Raw genomic sequence first — 20491 nt, 5'->3', positions numbered from 1 at the left:
CTTGTAAAGATTTATTTTTTCTATGATGCATTCGCTGACAGAACAGATTTGGGGGACTTAGGGGATTGATGATGGGTGTAGGGTCCCATTAAACCAAAAAAATATTTTTTGTGTAAGTTATCGCATTTGTATAATATTGAAGAATATATAATTTTTGTCTCAAATTAAGAGAATGGAGAAAACCTCCCATATGTTTCACATTTTCCTACAGCGGTGTCTGCAGTGGACGGTTATTCCCATTTCAGCTGTCTACTATAAACACCTCTGCTCTAATGCGCGCTCCCTGTAGTCGCGGGAGTGCGCGCCTAACTTGCAGTAGCCATGGCTGCAGTGAGGACTTCAAAGTGCACCACAGTGCTGTAGATTCAATGCACTTCGTCGCTTGATGCTGTTCTGATTCAACAGCAGACAGCTCTTACCGACCTGGACAGATTTGCACCTGTTGGCCGGAGGGAGACGGGATTTGATTGGCATCAGGCTGCCAACCGACGGTGATGTAAGCTGTTGTAGGATCTTTACGAAACCGTCTCTTCTCGAAGTTGTCCCCGCGTCCACCTCTCGGCATGCTCCACAGACAGAGGCAGGAAACAGCCGGTGGATTCATCCGTCAAGATGAATGTCTTCTTGCACTTCCGAAGTTGTTCCAGAGTGAGTAGACTTTGCATTTTGTTTATGTTTACAACCGTGTTTCTCCGTGTTTACATTAAGCGTTCGTTCATATACAATCGTCAGTTATCAACTCAGTTTGGACCCAACAGGTGATCTGTGACACTGCTTTGGACGGATCTAATTATGAGGCTTTTAAGTTCCTTTTCTGCATAGTTTTTAATTGAGCATACCTGTGTTGCAATAAGATTTGAATACTTGACAAATGTGTAATTATTATATTGATATATATGGGCTTATATGGATTTTTTTTTTTTGCTCTTTTAATTATTCAAAGGTAAACAAATCAACTCTACAAAACAAATAGCCTATAGGTGAAGAAGACTGTTGTCACTGAACTCTTTATAGGCTGCCACACGCACAGTTTCATGTCTTAAATGAATGCCATACAGGGATTTGTTGTCATATAGTGTTGTTGACCATAATAACCAATAGGTAATGTGTTCATCATGGTGGGCCAGTGGTTTGACTGGGATGCGGGGGCTCGTCAGGGCGGGGTGACTCCACTGGAGCAGACAATAGGCTAGCTACGTCAAGGTACTGGAGTTTGGCGCATTAAGACCGGATGTTGCTAGAGTTCGCATTTAAAGTAAAAGCATGAGGATATTGTATTACTTTATTTCAAACCACAAACCCGTTTACCTAGATTTATTGCTTATTGCTAGTGTTGTATGTAAATGTAATCTAATTGAATAATAAGAATCTTTCAATATGTGAACATTGTAATAAGAACATTTCATTACTATCATTTAGTTCTTTTAAGAACTTTGATAAGATCTCTGTTTATAGGAATCTCTGTTAAACTACTACCACAGTATTTCTAGAAACAAAGAATACTTTAGCAAAGCCACGTGAAAGAGCTACAAAAAGTAAGAGCAATTTAAGAAGTTAATACAACCTAAAAAGTATATGAACAAAGACATGCTGGCTGTGTGATAAGGGCAAAAATAATACAGTGCTGACTCAGGTTGTTTGAGCCTGTTAGAATAAAAACAATTCTCAACCAATCCGTTTGAACATTGTTAACATTTAGATACAAAAACAATTTGTGACTTATTTTGTTTGTCCTTTTTTATCCAGTAAAAGATTCTATGTTTCCAGCTTTTTGAATTTAAGGATCTGTTGGCCATATACTATATACTAGATACTATACTAGTGCTGTATTGCTGATTAGAAAAAAAACCAAGCTATTTCAATTTATCAAATTTGGCCATTGGAAATTCTGATGTCTGACATTTTATAGACAAAGCAATGGATGTGGAAAATAATTGACAAATTAATTGATAATACAAATTAATAGTTACCCTACTTGTTGTCCAAGTGACACTTGAAAAGCTTAAAGTCACTGAAAAATAAAATATTGGACTAGAGGCCTTTTATTTTGAAATTATTAGACCGGAAGTCAAGCTGCTGTGTTTCTGAGTAGCATGACAATGCTCAGTAAACCCTGCAAAGGGAAAGCGGCTGGGTGCAGAGCATCATCGTGGGGAGGGCGAGTCGAGATGTTTACTTCTTGTGATTTTCTAGAAGAATATGAGCCACACCGCCGCCATGCCGTAGACAACCCGCCAGGCGTTTAGATGAAGCCTAACGGGGAGCACAGCAGGGAGGACGCGGGGCGGCTGTAACCGAGGGAGGGGAGGATGTACTGGGCTGCTGGCTTCGCCTCTTCCCGGCCGTGTGTGGTTGAGCTCGGGCGGAATCACAGCCTGCCCCTCGGGCTGTGCGGCTCCGAGCAGCAACAGTCTTTGTATGGCTATATCATCGCCTTCCCTTTGCAGGACTACGGGGGCATCATGTCGGTTCTGGGCTCGGATTCCTGGTGGAAGAAGACCCTGTACATCACCGGGGGGGCCCTGCTGGCTGCTGCAGCCTACCTACTGCACGAGCTGCTCGCCATCAGGTAAGCATCTGCTCATCGCCATCACTTTATTTAGCCCTCAGAGCTGTGGGTATAATGGTTAATCTGCTGACAGTGACTGAGGAGTCTGATTGAAGTGGGCTGTGATAAAACCCTGAATGGATGCGGGAGTCCTTCTATAGGATGTCATGTCTGTGCAGATCTCGCGGTGGTTGCTGGGGTTCCAGCTCCCAGTGTTTTCCTCCTTCCAAGGACGCGACACTAGAAAAAAAAAATTAAATAAAAAACGAGTCACGCGTCCGCTCATGTGCCAGCTCCCGTGCCAGCTCTGTCGGCACCTGAGCGTGAATAAACGAAGCGCTCCTCGGGCGCTGCAGAGTCCCACCGACATTTAATGGACTCTGCCGTGAAATACACATCTGCCGACTAGAAATATTCAAAGAAAACACTTGCGTGTTCAGCTAAACATTGTAACGAAGGCTTATGAATAATATATGATAAAGTGATTAACTCAAGACTATTGTTAGTGCTGAAAATGCGCGCCTGTCAATGGAGGGATTATTTTTGGCTAGGCCAGTGCCGGGGAGTAAGTACATCCTGTAACAGTGGCCTGGTAGTATCTGCTTTCACTCGCCCTCCCCTCCTCCCGCGATAATCTGTGTAACCTTGTATTTCGTGCAGAAAACGCTGCTGCTGAATCACGTGCGGGCTACTGAGGCTGGACCCGCAGCCTGCCGGCATCATCTGCTCGTGCCATGTGATGTGTTGTTGGCACTGGCAGCAGCTCTGCCACAGTCAGCTGTTATTCTCACTGTCCCCTCCACCAGACAGCCTCCTTAAATGTTCAGAGAGCCCTTCAAGTGGCTCTTCAAGGGGATTTCAGCACCACATTTAAATCAGCAGAATCATAAAAGGAGTGCATGACACATAAGGCAGGGATAATAGAGCAGACAAAGATGAGTATTGGAAAGATTTCAGCACCACGTGACTGTGGACAGCGACTTTCAAGAGTTGGATCAGTTTCAGCACCAGGAGACAGTGGACAGAGACACAACAGGCACCATAGTGTATTTCACAGACTTTAACAGACTTTGCATACTGTCTGAGTACTGTTTATACACTCAGCTGCCAGTTTATGAGGTACATCTAGCTAATGCAGTCTAATGCCTTCATTAGGAAGGCCTGCAGTAAATCCTCCCCTCAGTTTTTATGAAACTGTGTCAGAGAGGTTTTGATACGAGTTATTTTGGAGACTGCAGTTTGTGCTGCTGTTGAGCTGTATCTGTTATTTAGCCCACTCTCATACATGGGCTGGACAAAATAATAGAAACACCTGTCTGTATAATGCAATGCAACTCAACAACACCACAAGCTACATGTACCAAAATTATTGCACATATGAGTATACTATTGAAGTAGTAGTACCCTTTTTGGTCACAAAATGAGCTTGCACATTTGATAAATAGCATATGGGATTGACCATAAAGCACTGATATAACACAAAATAAGGTCGTATTTATTATGGATAGGTAGTTTCATTTTTTTCCCCATATAAATACATAAACAGCAAGAATGTGATTGAAAAGTGCAAAAAAAAGTCAGAGGGGCTTAATTTAGGCACTCTCCAGTGTATACTTTAAACCCATTAGTTTATACAGAATAATATATACAAGGATACTAAAGAGAGAAATACAAAAGACAAGATATCAAATATTCCAAGTATCCAGATATCAAGTACATGAAGAAAAAAAAAACATTATTAGTTAGCAGTTTACACAGATAAGCTATTAACATTACATTGTTGAGATTAAAAAAAAACTTTAATGGCTTTTTTGATTTTGGATTTTATTTTTAATTGTGCAGGTGCTTATTTTAAAATATGAGATGGCAGACCTTTACATATCATTGAACCTCTGTAAATTTAACCAAACTGTATATTGAGATGTTTGGCAAATTGATGTTGTAGGGAATACTGTTCATGAAAATATGAGGGAAGGAGGAAGGATACTGTCCAGGGAACTGTAACAGAGCAATCTATAGTTGGTGATGTAACAATGGTTGCGAGAAATAAGTTTGAGTAACACAGTTGCTGATTTTAAGTGCTCGTTTCTGAAGATGAAAACCAGGAGCACGTTTGATGGAATGAGTCATTGCACAGACTGTTACACTTATATAAACCAGAGAGTAGTACAAAGATGTGGCAGCAGTAGTTTTCATCATAGATCAGACTTTTCCCCAAAATACAAAAACTTTTTGCAATTTTAGTTGTAACTGTGCTAATCTGTTTGTTTCAAAGGTTATATGAGTTATGCATCAACAAATACCTTTTCCCCAAGAAGTCATTGACAGACAAAGTCATACACAGCATGTTTTTGTTTGCTCCATACAGTTTTGCTCAGTTTTGTGATTGTTGTTTGATTTGACCAACACCAGACCCCAGAATGGTCAGACAGCCTGTTAGATGTCTTATGAACAAACTGTAAGAGATTGAACTGAAAAGAGCTGTAGCTGACTGCTGAAATCATTTATCAGTACAATATCATATTGTATTGTATTTCATAAAATTAGGAAAAGTCTTGAAGAATAAGTTGATAAAACAATTAATTTGTTGTTTTTGAGCTGGGTCAGTTTGTGTTTTAAAGAATTTACTCTCATGTTCATCTTCAACCCTTTGAAACCTGGATCGACATCGCTTTGCCTGTGCTGCTTTCAGGTGCTTTCACATGAATTTAAACCTTTGAACAATGAGCAAATATGTTTTATTTTATTTGAAAATATGGGAAAAAGACAACAACCAACTTGGCCATTAAAGTTATTTTTTCAGTCATTTTATGTTTTTGTTTGTTTGTTTTTCTTTCTAATTTAAAAAAAATATATATTTTTGCTGTTTGCTTGCTTTTTTGATGATTTCTTCTTCAGATGCTCATGGCCTTTTTCCCATGTTTTCTTTTTTAAAAATCAAGCAAATTTGACCAGGTTTTAAAGGGTTAAACAGGCCATCTGAAGCTCAGTGGGCAATTGCAGTTACCTAATCATGTTACAGCTCAGAGAGGTGTTGATTTAACTTGATGCTTATTTCAGAGGCTGTAGTATGGAGTGTTGTTGAATTGTACTGTGTAATACTGAGTGGTATTTCAAGTGTTTTTTCAATCCATTTGTATCGCTGAGGGCGGACTAAATACTAGAAATATTTCTAACCCTCTTAAAGGATTTTAACAGAACTGAATCTTCAGGAAAGCAGGTTTATATTGCAGGGCTGTTGTATTAGACTGCATCATTTTTAGCTTGCTGTGTATATAAACTGACAACTGATTGTATTATTCATGAAATACTGTTAGATAAAAAGTGGAGTCTGGCCTCCTGTCCAGTTATATTCAATTATTCAGACATGAAGAGTTTGGCCAGTGATAAAAGATATGCTAAACAGACCGGACAGACAGGGACTAAATAATGCTAATGTTGGTTTATAAAGTCTCCTTTTAGCCTTTCCTGTGTGCAGCATAAATAACATCTGGTGAGGGACGGAGACCCATAGGTTTGGCATTGCAGACAGATAAAAACTGTAATTCTCTTTAATGCTGATTAGCTCTTCAAGTGACATGCAAAGTGTTGTCAGGTTAGGATCAAGTGTTATGGAAATGGTAATAAATACAACAAGTTTTCATGTTGTAATCAGGACATTTATTTTCTGTTTATTTGTTTTGTATAAGGCTTATTTTGTATTTCTCTTGATAGTAACATCTTTATCTTTTTTTTGTTTTTTTCTATGAAGACCTCAAATTATTAAAGTCTTATTATCAGTAGATCTGACTCAAACATTAGTCACCAAGTGTGTTATTAGGCCTGGTGATAATCATAGAGGAATACACTGCAGCATACGCTCATATTGGCATATTTGCTCCTGGGACAACAGTTCCGCAGCAGGCCAGTGAACACAGGCAGAGAAAAGGCCATCAGTAGAGTAGTATTTAATTGTTTGTGTTCAAACAGCAGGCACACATGATGGGAAATGTCCAGCAGTGTGCTTGCTTAAAACTGGAGCAGTGTGATGACTCATTCAGTGGATATTTTCTATTCTAAAAGAAGCTCTGAATCCCACCCAGCTCTGTGTTGATAGCAATACAGAAGATGTGGATCAACAGTATTTTCTACTAATACCAGCCCCAGATAGCACCAGAGGAAGATGTTGGCATTGTACTTTTTGCAAATGATGAATAACTTACATTTACACATTTCATACGTATTGACGTTTCTTAAGATGACTTTGTCATCAGGAGGTGGAAGGGATGGTGAATGGCGTGACTCTTAGGCAAGACATCTGCCAAGTTGCAGACCACTTTTCAAGACTGACAAACAACAAAACCGGTTGTGATGTAGCAAGTCATTGCTGTGTTTCCAGTGGCTTTTTAGGCACAAAATAATGGGTGTTTGGTAGCAAACTGTCACTTTTTTTCCAGGGACAGTGATGAAAAATGGTAGTTTTTTACAGTGGCTTTGCTGCTTTTCCTGTCAAATCCAATTTCGAAAAAGCCCCTGTTTTAGCCTAAAAGTACCTGGTTTTGCAGACATAATCTTAATTTCTGAGATCTGGTTTCTATTACAAAGATCTCATATATGATATCATACCAATTCTTTATAGATGGGGCATCTGACTGAAGCCATTTTTTAAGCTTTTCTCATTTCAAAGGAAAATCTACTCCAATACAGCTAATGTTAATATTATGTGCTTGGTTTCTTGGGTCCTTTACATAAAAATAAACAAGTAAACATGGGAAACATGACAAGATTCTAGGCTTTGAGTTGGAATATTGACTGAAATCCTAAAACAACGTGTAATTGCAACGCAGGTTAACAGAATATATTTCTTTTATTCAACCAGGGAACCAGCATGTAGGTCTGCACAAAGCTGTTGTTTGAAAGTTAATGAAGTGAAGTCTACCGTGGTCTCTGAAAATAAAAACATGTGTTGGTGGGTGGTTGAGGGCTCTGGTACATGGGGACTCTGGTGTGGTTGGTGTGACCCTTTTCTCCCAGGAAGGTTTGTCAGAGCCTGAAACTGAACAGAAAGTCCTGTTCTCTGTGCAGAAACTGTTTGCTGTTTGGTGTTTATCTCATAGCACTGGCTGACCCAAAAAACAGGTAGTAACGCTGGCCGCTCTCAGCCAGTTGTGTGACAATTGCATCAGTGCTCTCTTTACCATTGTTCCTGCTGGTGTCTAAACACAGTCAGCAGGGTTAAAGATATTAGAGCTAACATTCCTCTCTGAAGCCGTTTGCTGCGGTTTCTTTCTAAAAAGCATGAAACTCAATATCCACAGAGAGGGAAAATCTATCATAGCATCAGACACAACACTGGAGTTAAGTGCTTTTGCATTTAGCTAAATGTCAATCAAATGATTCCTCAACAGCAAATAAGGACAGCAGATGAATTAAAGTTTGGTTTGACACTGTGGATTTTAAATCTAAATATACCAATATATGTTAAAATCAAACAAACAAATAAGAATATTATATTCAGCTATGTTACAGAATAGGCGTTGTGATCTGATCTGGGAACATAAGATTAAGTAGATTAGTCCAAGCACTTTATTTACTAAAGCTATTGTTTTCTTCTTCTGTGTAGGAAGGAGCAGGAGCTGGACTCTAAAGACGCCATCATCCTTCATCAGTTCTCCAGGCCAAAGAATGGCGTGCCCAGCCTCTCACCCTTCTGCCTCAAAATAGAGACGTACCTGCGCATGGTGGACCTGCCCTACCAGGTGATTCATGGTGTCATCCATATGCTAAATGCATATCCCATATAGAAGTTATCATGCTCTTAAAGAGAAACACAACCTTAATGAAGAATTGCAATATGTTATTTCCATGGTCTTTGAAAGTGTAATCAGTATTTGTGAACATGCCCTGCTGTCTCTTAAAGCCAGAAACCAGAGAAGTAAGTCTCAAATTTCTACTTCTGACCTTCAATCACTGGTCGCGTGTGTTTGCAGTTCAAACAAAGAGTAATTTTTTTCCTCCTTAGATGGAGTATTATACATATTTATTAACATATTTTTTATAGACCCATCCTTGGTCTGCTCTTTTCTTATTTTGTGGGTATATCTCACTTAAAACAATTGTTTGCGCTCAAATGACACCCTCTTATTGTCTGTAATTATAGTTCACACTGACTCTGGTCAAACAGACCTCAATGTTTTCTAGCCCTGCAGCCTGGAGCCACCTGCAGACAGATTTGCAGCTTGATAGGCTGATCCCAATTAGGACATTTAAGATCCAGTGAAGGATTTGGAGGCTAATTCAGCTGGAATTTTGTAATTGCTTCCTCAGCTCGATCTGTTTCCTCCCGTCTGTCTTCTTCAGCATGTGACTCTGTGAGGTGATACTGTTTGTTTTGCGTGTTTTTAATGTTAGCAGCCATGTTGTTTGACACATTGTATTGCTGCTATCCTTGCCAAGGCACCCTTGAAAATGAGATTTTGTAATCTCATTGTCCCAGCTATAATAATAAATTTATTTATTTTTATTTTTTTGTTTTTTCAGTCATTTTGTACATGGCTCAAACAGATTTAGAAATTTAATCAGGTAACAAAAAACCAAAACACAAACTATACAGCTATATGTATATATATATATATATATATATATATAGATAGATAGATAGATAGATAGATAGATAGATAGATAACCATGAGTGTATTGGTCACAGTAGTTATTCTACCTGTGGATTATTGGAAGGCCTTCAACACTGTAGATAGCATAGTTTTTTATTCCAGGCTTCTTTTTTTTTTATTTCAGGCTTTGTACAGATACTCAAAGGGAACCACTCATAGTTTCAATATCAGCAGAGGGATTAAACAAGGGGACCCAGCTGCACCTTTCTTATTTCTTCTACTCATGCAAACAATGGCTCTTTATATTAATGTAGATCATTTCAAAGGTATTTGAATTGCTGGGAAAGAATTAAAATGCTGTTAACTAGCAGATGATGCTACTATTTTCTCACAAAATCAAAAAGAAGTTAAAAAAACTGTTGATTGTCTTGTTGCATTCTCCTTGGTATCAGGTTTAACGGTAAATATTGGTATTTATAGTATGAGGTTTAATTGTTAATATTAAAAAATGTGACTTTGTTTTGCCTTGAAAGACAGACTGGGTGATCTGATAGAAGCATCTTCCATTAAACCCTTCCTGCCTGGTAAACAACCACGTCTTTCAAACTCCATACCTCCAGGCTTCCTGTTATGAATTGTTCTGTGGTCACAGCTTGAGTAGTATTCCTCATGACGAGTGCAATGGACTTATTATGTAGGATCAGAGGAGTGACCCTTGAGGTATACCAGGAAAACATTGCATGACAAAACTGGCATGTCACTCTACAATAACATGCTGTTTTTGTCCAGAAAATGTCTTTAGAATTCTACACATTCTCATATGAAACTGTTTGTCTCCGCAGAACTACTTTGATGGGAAGCTGTCGCCGCAGGGGAAGATGCCCTGGATTGAGTACAACCACGAGCAGGCTTCAGGGTCAGAGTTCATCGTAGACTTCCTGGAGGAGAAGCTGGGTGTCAACCTCAACATTAACCTCACCCCGCAGGAGAAAGCCGTGTCCCGAGCCGTCACCAAAATGGTCGAGGAACACCTGTACTGGTAGGCGACTTAACTTACAGCTGTGTCTTTGGAAACCTGTTAGAAATTATGATTCCACCTGCTGCAAGCTTTTTTCAGTCAGAATTCAATTCAAGGAAAAATCTGTTTATTGAACAACGTAAAGCTGATTTTAAAGGCAGAATCTCTCTAATTCGATGTAACTATTGAGCTTGATGGCTAAAATGATTAATTTGCTTACACAAATATGTACATTTATATTTTTATATTAATATTTAAAGGAGCAGTGTGTGAAATTTAGTGACATCCAGTGTAAAGGTTGCAGATTGCAAGCAACTTAATTTGTTCCAGTTTCAAAGAGTTAATACCCCTCCAATTAACCCCTCCTTTTCAAGTGAGTAGAGAACTTATGTCTGCCTTGAGGTAACATAAAAACACAAAAGGACTGCTTTCCCTTTTTCCTTTTAATTGACTTTTTTTTCTTTTTTTTTTTTTTTTTTACAAATGGTTATTTTATTTAGATCCTTCTAAATCCTACACACTGCTCCTTTTAAATACCTATTTTTACATGCTTAATATCAAACCGTGTTAAAATCCGCAGATCTCTTTGAAAAAAACAACAATGGTGCATTGATTTTAACAGTTAAAACAAGACTTGTTGCAGTCTTTATTGTACTTTATTTTAAGCATGATTTAAGCAGCCTTCCAGCGCGGGCTGACTCTGTCCTCACCGTCAGAACTGTGTTATCAGCCGTCCTCTGCTGCGGTGAGTCACTCTCGTACCTCTGGGTGAGAAACTCGCTGCTGCTAGGAAATCGTTTACCACTCCTCCCACGCCCACAGAGGCTGAGAGTGTTTTCCATTACCTAAAAGCTCTCTGCATCTTTCACCATCCACCCCCTCTCACACTCACACACACTGACTGATTTGACACGCTTTGACCCAGTGTGATGTGCTCTATTCTTCTCTATCTAATAGCACATTTTGACTCAAACCTTTGGATGTCATTCGTCGCAGTAAATGAGGCTGTGACACGTGTAACCTCACTGTTTAGAAATGTTAATTGAGTAAAATTTTGATGGTAAGATCACACCTTTTGTTTGCGGTAAAAAGGGAATTCCATACAATATTTCTCCAAAGTGAAACCGACATCCCCTCTCCCTGTGTCACCTCCTTGCTCTCCTCTCTCTGCTCCTCCACACACTCTCTGCCATGTTTGGAACAACATATAGACCTATTGATTGAATTATTTATGTTGGGGCAGGGCAATGTGGCGGCTTGGTTGCTCTTTGAAGGGCTACAGAGTGGCTGGCCAGCAGCAGGAACTGATGATTAGGTCACACACACACTTCTTTCCTACCAGCAGCCCTCCTGATTGATGATGCTGTAAAAATAAGATAACAGGAACCTGAAGCACTAGCCTCTGTGGCAACAGTGCTTTATCCACCAGTGCTATCTAAGCAGTCACTTGAATTATTGCTTTGTTACAGATAATAGTCAGCACAGACAGCTAGCCCTTCAGTACATTGATTATATTTTCAATAAAATTGTTTAAGTTGCACTAATCAATATTTTGACAGTTGACCAAATTACTTTGGGTAATTGGAATGGGCACCTGTAGTGACAAATTCACAGAAATATATCACATGATTACCGATGCATTTTAGCCTCTCTTAGCCCCTTTATTGGTGTTACAACCCCTAAAGGTAACTGACACTATGGTCCTTTTTCAATGCCGCGTTTAAAAACATATGAAGAAAATCAACTGCTCCTCAGCCTGCAGCTGTAACTGCATTCTCTCCGAAAAAAAACACCTGCCCCAGCACTGTATGCAGGTTGTTAATTTAAAACAGAAAAAAATCAAATTTTGTGTTTTCTTGGTATAAAATAGTAATCGATTATATTTTTTATACAGCTATTGTACTGAAGTTTGAAATTCTAATATTGTGACAACCCAAGTCTAAATGAACGCTAATGTCGCCCTGTGTCTTCTGTATTCATAGTTAGCTAATTTACTAAATGCCATTTTAAATCTAAAAATTACTAATTAAACATTTTCATGAAATAAAAGAAAATGGTTGGTGTTATTAGTTTTTATACAAACCTAAATACTAACTACCAAGCTGTCATCCTTTGCTGATGATTATGTGAATTTTACAAAATAATAAATTAATAAATAAATACTAATAATAATAGCATTATTTATATAGAGCCTTTACAATAGCGATAGTAATAAATCTAAAAAATATGTACACAATATAAAGCAGGATAAAATAGTATCAAAAATAACAATAGATATCATCAGGTAAGAAAAAGCCAAACTATAAAAGTGAGTTTTCATGTACCCCCTGGAACAAAGGACTGTACATTGCCTGCAGTAAATAATGCATGGCCCTGACAGTCACCACTCCCAAATGTAATGAGGGTCAGATGCTTTAACTAAATTTATATTGAGCGACGGGTAATCCACAGTGATCCAGAAGCCTGCAGGCTGGAGGCTCCTTCACAGTTGTATCACAGCTCAGGGCTTCGTCCCGACCAGCAGACTCATGATATGAAGCTTACAGTCTCTCAGACGAGCTGCGGGAGAAACTCAGTCTGTTTATCCAATGAGGTGGAGTGAGAAAGTGCTAGTGTGTAAGGATATAGCAGCTTAATCTTGTTAGCGTCTACACGCACAAGCAGCTCGGCTGGAGAAACATCCACACAGCAGAGTGCATGATGAGTGCACCAAATATAAAGACAGTAACTCTTTTCATTATGCGTATTCATGAAATAAACTGTGTCTTATTGGTTTCCTTTATTAAATCTTTTATCGGGCACAGAGGGGGAGATGCAGATAAACAGAAGCAGAGTTAGGGAGGGATTTTCAGGCTTTCAGTTGGGCTTGTTTGCACACACACACACACACACACACACACACACACACACACACACACACACACACACAGGATCTGTCTGTCTGCTGTTGTGAGACAAATCTCTACTTGACGTCAGGATGGCTCATCTAGCTGCCCATCTTAACACAAACACGAGGGAGTCTGAATGACTCAACAAAGAGGCAGTGCAATGCAGCAATAAGTGGGTGTTTTTGTCCAAGAGTTTTTAATCCAAATCTGTAATGGGATTTTTGAAATAAGTGCACAGTCGCCTTTTTTTTCCTCTTAACCTATTTCTGGAGGAGAGGCAGCGTTCCCTTATGTACACAACAGCAACCTGACAGTTTGAAGGGCTGAATATATGATGTTGTCTCCCGGCAGCGAGCTGAGAGCAGTACAGCTGATAAATGGGCAACAAGACGGAAGTGGTGGTGCACTTTTATTGATTAGGAAGAGCTTAACTGTCAGAGCTAGAACTGCTGATAAGGAATTGTATGCTGGTGTAAAGAATTGCTTTTGGTATCCTGAAATTACAGCGTCTCATTATATATTGCTAAAATCACCATTTAGCACACCAACCTAGTCTCAAGAGTTACATTTGTATGTTTCATATGTAGTGGATATGATGAAATGTTGTGTATTTTTACCTTTCAGTTTTATGTTGAACCCTGTGTTTTATAAGTGGTTCGGGTAAAGGCATATAAACAATTGGTTAGGGTTAGGAAAACATCATGTTTTGACTTAAACTACCTGGTTCGGTCTCCAATAGCACAGCTGGAAATGTTAACTAACATTAAAAAAAACACCTACTTTTGCTGTCTCAAACAGTGGTCTTGGCAGCTGTCTTGCCCCGGTGTCACACCACCCATTAGTCTCAAGCAGTGGGATTCCAGTCTTCTAACATGGCAACAGAGTTTTCTGCTGTTATGTCTCCCCAAACTGCATCACATCTGTAAATGATATGCTGCTGTGATGATGCTGCAAGGATTGGTGATCAGAAGGTGTAGAATCTTTGGTGTCTGTCATTTTCTTCAGCAGCATGATATTGATACCCGTGAAATGCTGAGTGTAATAACCTTTTGTAAGTTTGCAAATAGACTGAACTTCTCTGCTGCTGTTGCATATTGCAGTAACATCTAAGAAAGAGAAAGAAAAAGAGCAAGAACCTCATATTTATTAGTTTGACACCTAAACTAGTTATGAGTATAAAGATCTGTGATATAAGTACTTGAGTGACAGATCCATTCCTGCTTGGATTCAATTAAGCAACCAGTGTGACATTAACACCATACCGTCCGCTGTCCTTGCAGGACGATAGCCTACTGTCAGTGGGTGGACAACCTGGAGGAAACTCAGAAGCTTCTGGCGATGAGCGGCCCCCTGAGCGACACGCTGAAGTGGCTGCTGAGCCACCTGAACGGCAGCATGGTGCGCAGGGAGATGTACGGCCACGGCATCGGACGCTTCTCGAAGGAGGAGGTCTACGCACTGATGGAGAAGGACATGAGGACGCTGGCCACACTGCTGGGTAGGAAGAGGGCTGTGTGTGTGTGTGTGTGTGTGTGTGTGTGTGTGTGTGTGTGTGTGTGTGTGTGTGTGTTAATAAGCATTCTTAATGTTTTTTGATCTAAAAAATAATTAAAATGCACTCCATTTGGACTCACTTACCTTATCAAATGTATGAGCTGGGATTAGCCAAACTCTGTTATATAATCTGATATTAGAGTTACCAGATTTTCTATTTGGGATAATAGAATTACACGCATTTGCAACAACAGTACACATCTTCAGCCATTCTGAATTCAGAAACTCAGTTTGGGTGGATAACTGAAGAGGAATTTGGTGACTTTTCGAGAACAGCTGCTATGTTATTCCAGGGAATCAGAGAAGTGACAGCCTACAGAAAAATTAGCATTCATGTAGATGACACTGACATCTTTATCAAGGTAATTTGTTACAGGACTGCTCGGCTATAATGACCAAAGTGAAAAGTGTTGGACGGCTCCGGCACACTAATGCGGCCTAATGAAGCATTCGTATTAAAGACTAATAGGCCCTGACAAATTATTCCACAATACATATTCACAGTGATACATGCTGAAGAGAAAAGGCATGCTTTATAATATCAGTAAATCATTAATGTATGTGTCCTGGAATTATGTCCCATGTAATGACAAAAGATTTATTCATATATGTCAAAACAGGACGTGTTTGTACTCTGTGAGGTAGAGAAGAGATGAATGAAAACAGGGAAAGCTCTGGATGTCGGCCACAGTGAGACAATATCAGATGGAAACAAAGAGCCGGATGCTGGAAAGAAAAGTGATTCGCATCGATCTGTTTGTGCCATTTCAACCAACGACCACTTGTTGTGAAACGGAAAGTTATTCCCAGAGTAAAAGCATCAGCACACTCAGCTTCTCTTTTAATGTTTTCCAAACTCCAGATGTGTGGATGTAAAGCTTCTTGTTGCTGTCCAAAGTATAGCTTCAAGTTTAAATTAGTTTATAGAAGTTTATTTTTGGCATTAGTCATATCTAAGGCCACAAATACTTAATATTAACTGTTTGGACTTGGCCTCAGTGAAGTGTTTTCTTGTTTACTTATAAAGTATATTGTGTACTTTTTTTTATAGTCAATGAACCACTTTAAGCTTTTTTTTTTTTTTTTTTAATTTCCCTTTTGTTTCATTGTTTTAGAACAGTGAGGACATTTTTTGATCATTAGACATTTTGGACTCTGTGTCAGTTTGTGCATTGGCATGTCGTTGATCTGAGAAGCATCAGTGCTCTTCACACTTACTATGTTTTAATGTTGGGAGACTCCTGCCTGTCTGGAAGACAATTTGCCACCTTGTTGATGCTCCCAAGTTGTTTGACATTTTCTGGTGACAAAATCATCTGAATTATGCGGCAAAGACACTGTATAAGGCTGAAATGATTGTTCAGTGCTTATTATTTTTGGTATGTTTCCGTCCATGCACACATGCTGCATCTAAAGCTTCTCTGACATCAGATTTGTATTAGAAGTAAACTTGTATATTCATGTAAGAACAACTCAAACTCATCAAGTTTATTATATTATTCCTCAAAATGAAAACTGGTGATTTTTTTAAACATAAAGAACTATTTCGAAAACTCTTCATCAGATCTTCATATTGCTGTATCTTCTCTGTCTGTTAGGAGATAAGAAGTACTTCATGGGTTCGAAGATGTCGACATTAGATGCTACAGTGTTCGGGCATCTCGCCCAGGCCATGTGGACTCTGCCCGGGACACGACCGGAGCAACTCATCAAAGGTCGGTGGATCTGTGAAGTACTCAGACATGAAAGAATGAACAAAAAATTGTATTTTTGTGTCTGCTTATTTACCTAACCCCGCCCTCATGGAATTATTCAGTCACATTAACCAAACCAAACATTCTGGTATGTTAACCAATATCATCCAGCAGCACAATACATAAATATCATTAATTATTTTAAGGACTAAAATAACAGAAAAGGCAAATCTATAGCAAAAAAACCTGAATATGAAAAGGTGCAAAATATGCAGCGTATAAGCATGATTGACATTGTCATTTGCAGTTTTCCTTGTTGGTTTGTGGTAGATGTATTTATTTGTTCCAGCCACTAGATGGTGGTGATATTCTACTGCAATGCAGTGCTGCTGACACAGGCTTTGATTGTTGTTTTCAGAGTACAGGAACACTCGAGTCTCTTATCTTTCAGTGAGCAAAATCAGAGCTTGTAATGTCACAGATGAAGGTTCCTTATTATTGTTTTGATACATGATTTCTGATGAAAGGGCTCATAATGAAGCGATAACACCAAATGTGTCTCACAAAGTCTCCCAGATGTGTTGTCTTCCTCTGTATCAGATATAACATGCCAGTAACCAGCAGTGATGCCTCCTGCTGGGTTTAACTAAACCTGTAAACTCTCATGTGTGTGAATCTGTCTTTACAGGAGAGCTGATCAACCTGGCCATGTTCTGCGAGCGGATGCGGAGGAGGTTCTGGCCCGAGTGGTTTGTGGAGGTGGAGGATCTTTATTACGATGGAGACAGCGAGAGCAGCGGCGGCCGCGGCTCCCCATCAGGCCTGCTGGACTTTGGCCTCTTCTCCAGGACTGACACTTTGGACGACAGCGACGGCAGCAGCCACTCAGCTGGACACACGCAAACACACTCCCCCGACTCCGACCACTCGCTCTTTGACTCGGATGTGGGCACGGGATCTGACAATGACATTCAGCTCAAGGAGGACATAATGCCCGACCTGGAGGTTTGACCTGAGAACGACGGGAGATGAGAACTGTGTCAGTAAGCTTGAAAAATCTGGCCGTCTGGACAAGTTGCCAGACGGCAGCTCTCACAGCTGAAGAAACTATTTCAGCTCCTCAACCTCGAGATGAAAAACCCTCCTGATGGACAGACTGGGTATGAATATGCAGAGCATCCAAACTGAACCTCATAACACACATGCTACTGTCCGGTCTGCCCCCTCCTGTAACATCAGAACTGTCCCAGTGGCAGTTTCTCTTTGCCTTATTTGTCTCATCCTAAGATGCAGAAGCCGGTGCGAAAGGTTAACGCAAAGAAAACATCTCATCTCATGAAAGCGGCAGAGGAGCGGCGCAGACGAGACAGGTGGCACTTCACTTGCTGTGAAACGACGCAACTAATCACTACTTCTGCCATGTGTCTTAACGCACAAACCCGTTGGAACAGGTGGAGATTGATCGTGTGGCTGAAAGACACAGCTGCCGTGTCTCGGCTGTTAACCATCCGTGTGCTGGGGAGGATACACAGATGACACTGGGTGCTAGTCTAGATTGATCCTCGTGTCATTTCCTTTACGTTACTGGAAGAACTGTATCAAAACATGATGTATGTCTCCACCAGAAGACCACAACCTGAGCTGCACCCAGAGGGGAGAGAGGAGTAGATTTGTGCCTGTTTTATCATCCTTATTTCTCTCCATTTAGTGATTATTTGCTTGCACTTTGTTATTGCGGAAGTTGGAGCTGTCAGTTATTGATTTTAACAGCTTTGGCTTTAGCTGTAATTCATATATTTGACCACTAGATGGAGGCAGCAGCCAGCCTGATGACTCCTTAATTCTGTAACATCAAGGTCATCCCACCCCGAGGACCTGCAGTCTATTTAACACTGCAACTAATTTATCCTTTAGTCCTAAATTTTAATATTGTGGTTCCCATTTATAACCTGTCAGTCTGTGTGCAGGTTTCATGAGTGCACGTATGCATACTGCGACTGAGCTCAGCAACTAATCAGCCTTAGTTCTTTCAGTTTAAAGAAATGGGTGAAAATATTCCGCAACAGTTTTTGTTGTGATATAATTTATTATCAGTGCCACTTTGTTATTATTTCTATATGATCTTATGTGTCAGATATTTATTTTTTCTTAATCTTTGTTTTCTTATTGCTCTCAAAGAGAGATGTTTTTTTTGCACTAGTGGAAATTTATTTTCACCTTATTTCAATGGGAGCAATCTGCCGTGGAGGCCAAATGAATGGGAAACATTAACGTGTATATCAGTCTCGCAGGAAGATGGTAATGACTGTGCTGCGAGGGGACAGTGCTGCTTACGTTGGCTGTGTGTGTGTGAGTTTTACTGGGTGTGAATGTCCTCAATGAAGCAGTTGATGAAGTTTTTGCAGAGACAGTCAGAATACCAAATCAACACAACTGAACATCCTTGGGTGTAAAATGGACCAAAATGTCTCGAGAAGTGTTCGCTTTTGTCTGTAAGCTTGGTGGAAGTGCTCGTAATGGCAATATGATTGCTGTAAAAAGATTGTGGTGCATATAGAATAGATGTGATTCAAGATTCAGGGTCAGTTCATGCAAATTACGTACAAAACCTTCTTGCTTAAATCTAGTGGTATTAAGCTGCGCAGATGGTTTTGGGTTTAATTATCCAGGTTTTAAGATGTCTCTAACATTTCTGCTTCAATGCGACAGAGGGGAATGAATTTTTGTTTGTGGTGTTCATAGCCATTAAAATAAACACAATAATCCAGCACCAACATCTAATTCCAACTCCTGTTACTATGCATTTATTTGATAGAAGTGATTTCCAATGAAAACTGTTTTTTGAAAAAATCCAGTTCCAGCAGTGATAACAAATCATTCACATTAATTTGAACAGAGCACTCTGAAATCACCGTGTCAAAATGACGTTATGTTTATTCTTGGTAATATTACTGTAAGGTAGTTTTACAAACAGCCCTAATTTCATCCATGATTTTTCCATTTATGGTGCCAAATCTAAAATTCTTTTCCCATTGTTGAAAAAGTTGTTTGAATTTGGAGTAAGAGGTGACAGTCCAAGTTCCCAACAAGGTCTGAACACTCTTTCTTTTACTTAAAGCTGCTGTAATCAGTGTTTTTACATTAAGAAAGGATCAGAGAAGACATGTAATGTGAAGGATATGCTTGCAATGATGGACTCACAGAGAATTATCAGCTAACTACAGGTTCCCTCAGTTCTTTGGAGCATTTTAGTGTCTTCTGAGGGGCCACTCTGCCCCCCTGGTACGATTGCTGCCCCCCCCCCTGGCAAAAATGATTGGAGGCCAACATTACTGTCTGTAAGAAGCTGTGGTGCATTCATTTTTCAAGCTAGTGGAAAGCTGGATAGCGGTATCTAATGAAACTAGCTAACCTTTAGCACTCCATGTCAGCATAGCTTGTCTGGAAGGGAGCTAAATAATGCTCCAAGATTAGACCATATTTGTGAGGGAATAACTGCGATGGCCATCTTCAAAGGGGTCTCTTGAACTCTCACCTCTAAATATCTGAATGAAAATGGCAGGTGTTTTCATAAAAAAATAAAAAATAAAAAAATCTATCTGCTCTACACCAAACAGCAACAAAGTTAGTGACTAGTTGGTGACCATAGTTGCGCATTCAGCTGCGTGAGAGGCAGATATTTCCCTCAGGAGCTGCTGAAGAACATTGGAATTACATTTATCAGATGGCCAGAAACACATGAGTGCTCCACATGAATGCTAATGTTGCTCCGTGTCTGCTGGATGTAAATGTTTGACAACAAAACAAAATCTGACAGAAATCTGAGAGACTACTATGAACACCTGGACACACAAACCAAGACTATCTGCATTACTATGTTCCACTTTGGGTTATTAAAAGGATCTTTTGGGGGCATTTTTGGGTGAAGTGACCCTTTAAATAAAAAGCCTTGATAGATAGGTGAGTTAGTGACAGAAGGCCAGACGTTGATCCAGATACTTGGACTCTTGAGACAACCTTCTTCCATCTTGTCGCCCTGTGGTTCTCATCCCGACCCGCCCCTGGCGTGGATTGTGTCGCCTCATCCAGTCTGGGTACCGTATACAGTTGGGCTGCTTTAATCAAGCCATATTAAAACTAAATGTCTTGTTATTGGAAACCATGTCATAGCATTACTGCTGGGGTAATGTAAATATTGT

The 20491-nt window shown here is 39.8% G+C and overlaps 1 protein-coding gene across 1 annotated transcript; it reads left to right on the top strand.

Moving 5' to 3' along the window:
* The first annotated feature begins 2309 nt into the window (after positions 1-2309).
* Positions 2310-18399, top strand: faxcb (failed axon connections homolog, metaxin like GST domain containing b). The gene is made up of 6 exons (XM_042490713.1): positions 2310-2569; positions 8151-8286; positions 9981-10177; positions 14325-14542; positions 16197-16313; positions 16981-18399. Exons 1-6 carry the CDS (start codon positions 2310-2312, stop codon positions 17301-17303), a joined length of 1251 nt encoding a protein of 416 aa, XP_042346647.1. The 3' UTR covers positions 17304-18399.
* The last annotated feature ends 2092 nt before the right edge of the window (positions 18400-20491 follow it).

This window comes from Plectropomus leopardus, chromosome 7 (assembly GCF_008729295.1).
Source record: "Plectropomus leopardus isolate mb chromosome 7, YSFRI_Pleo_2.0, whole genome shotgun sequence".
NCBI lineage: Eukaryota > Metazoa > Chordata > Actinopteri > Perciformes > Serranidae > Plectropomus > Plectropomus leopardus.
Note: the sequence above shows the minus strand (reverse complement) of the source record. Positions and strands in the feature narration are given on the sequence as shown.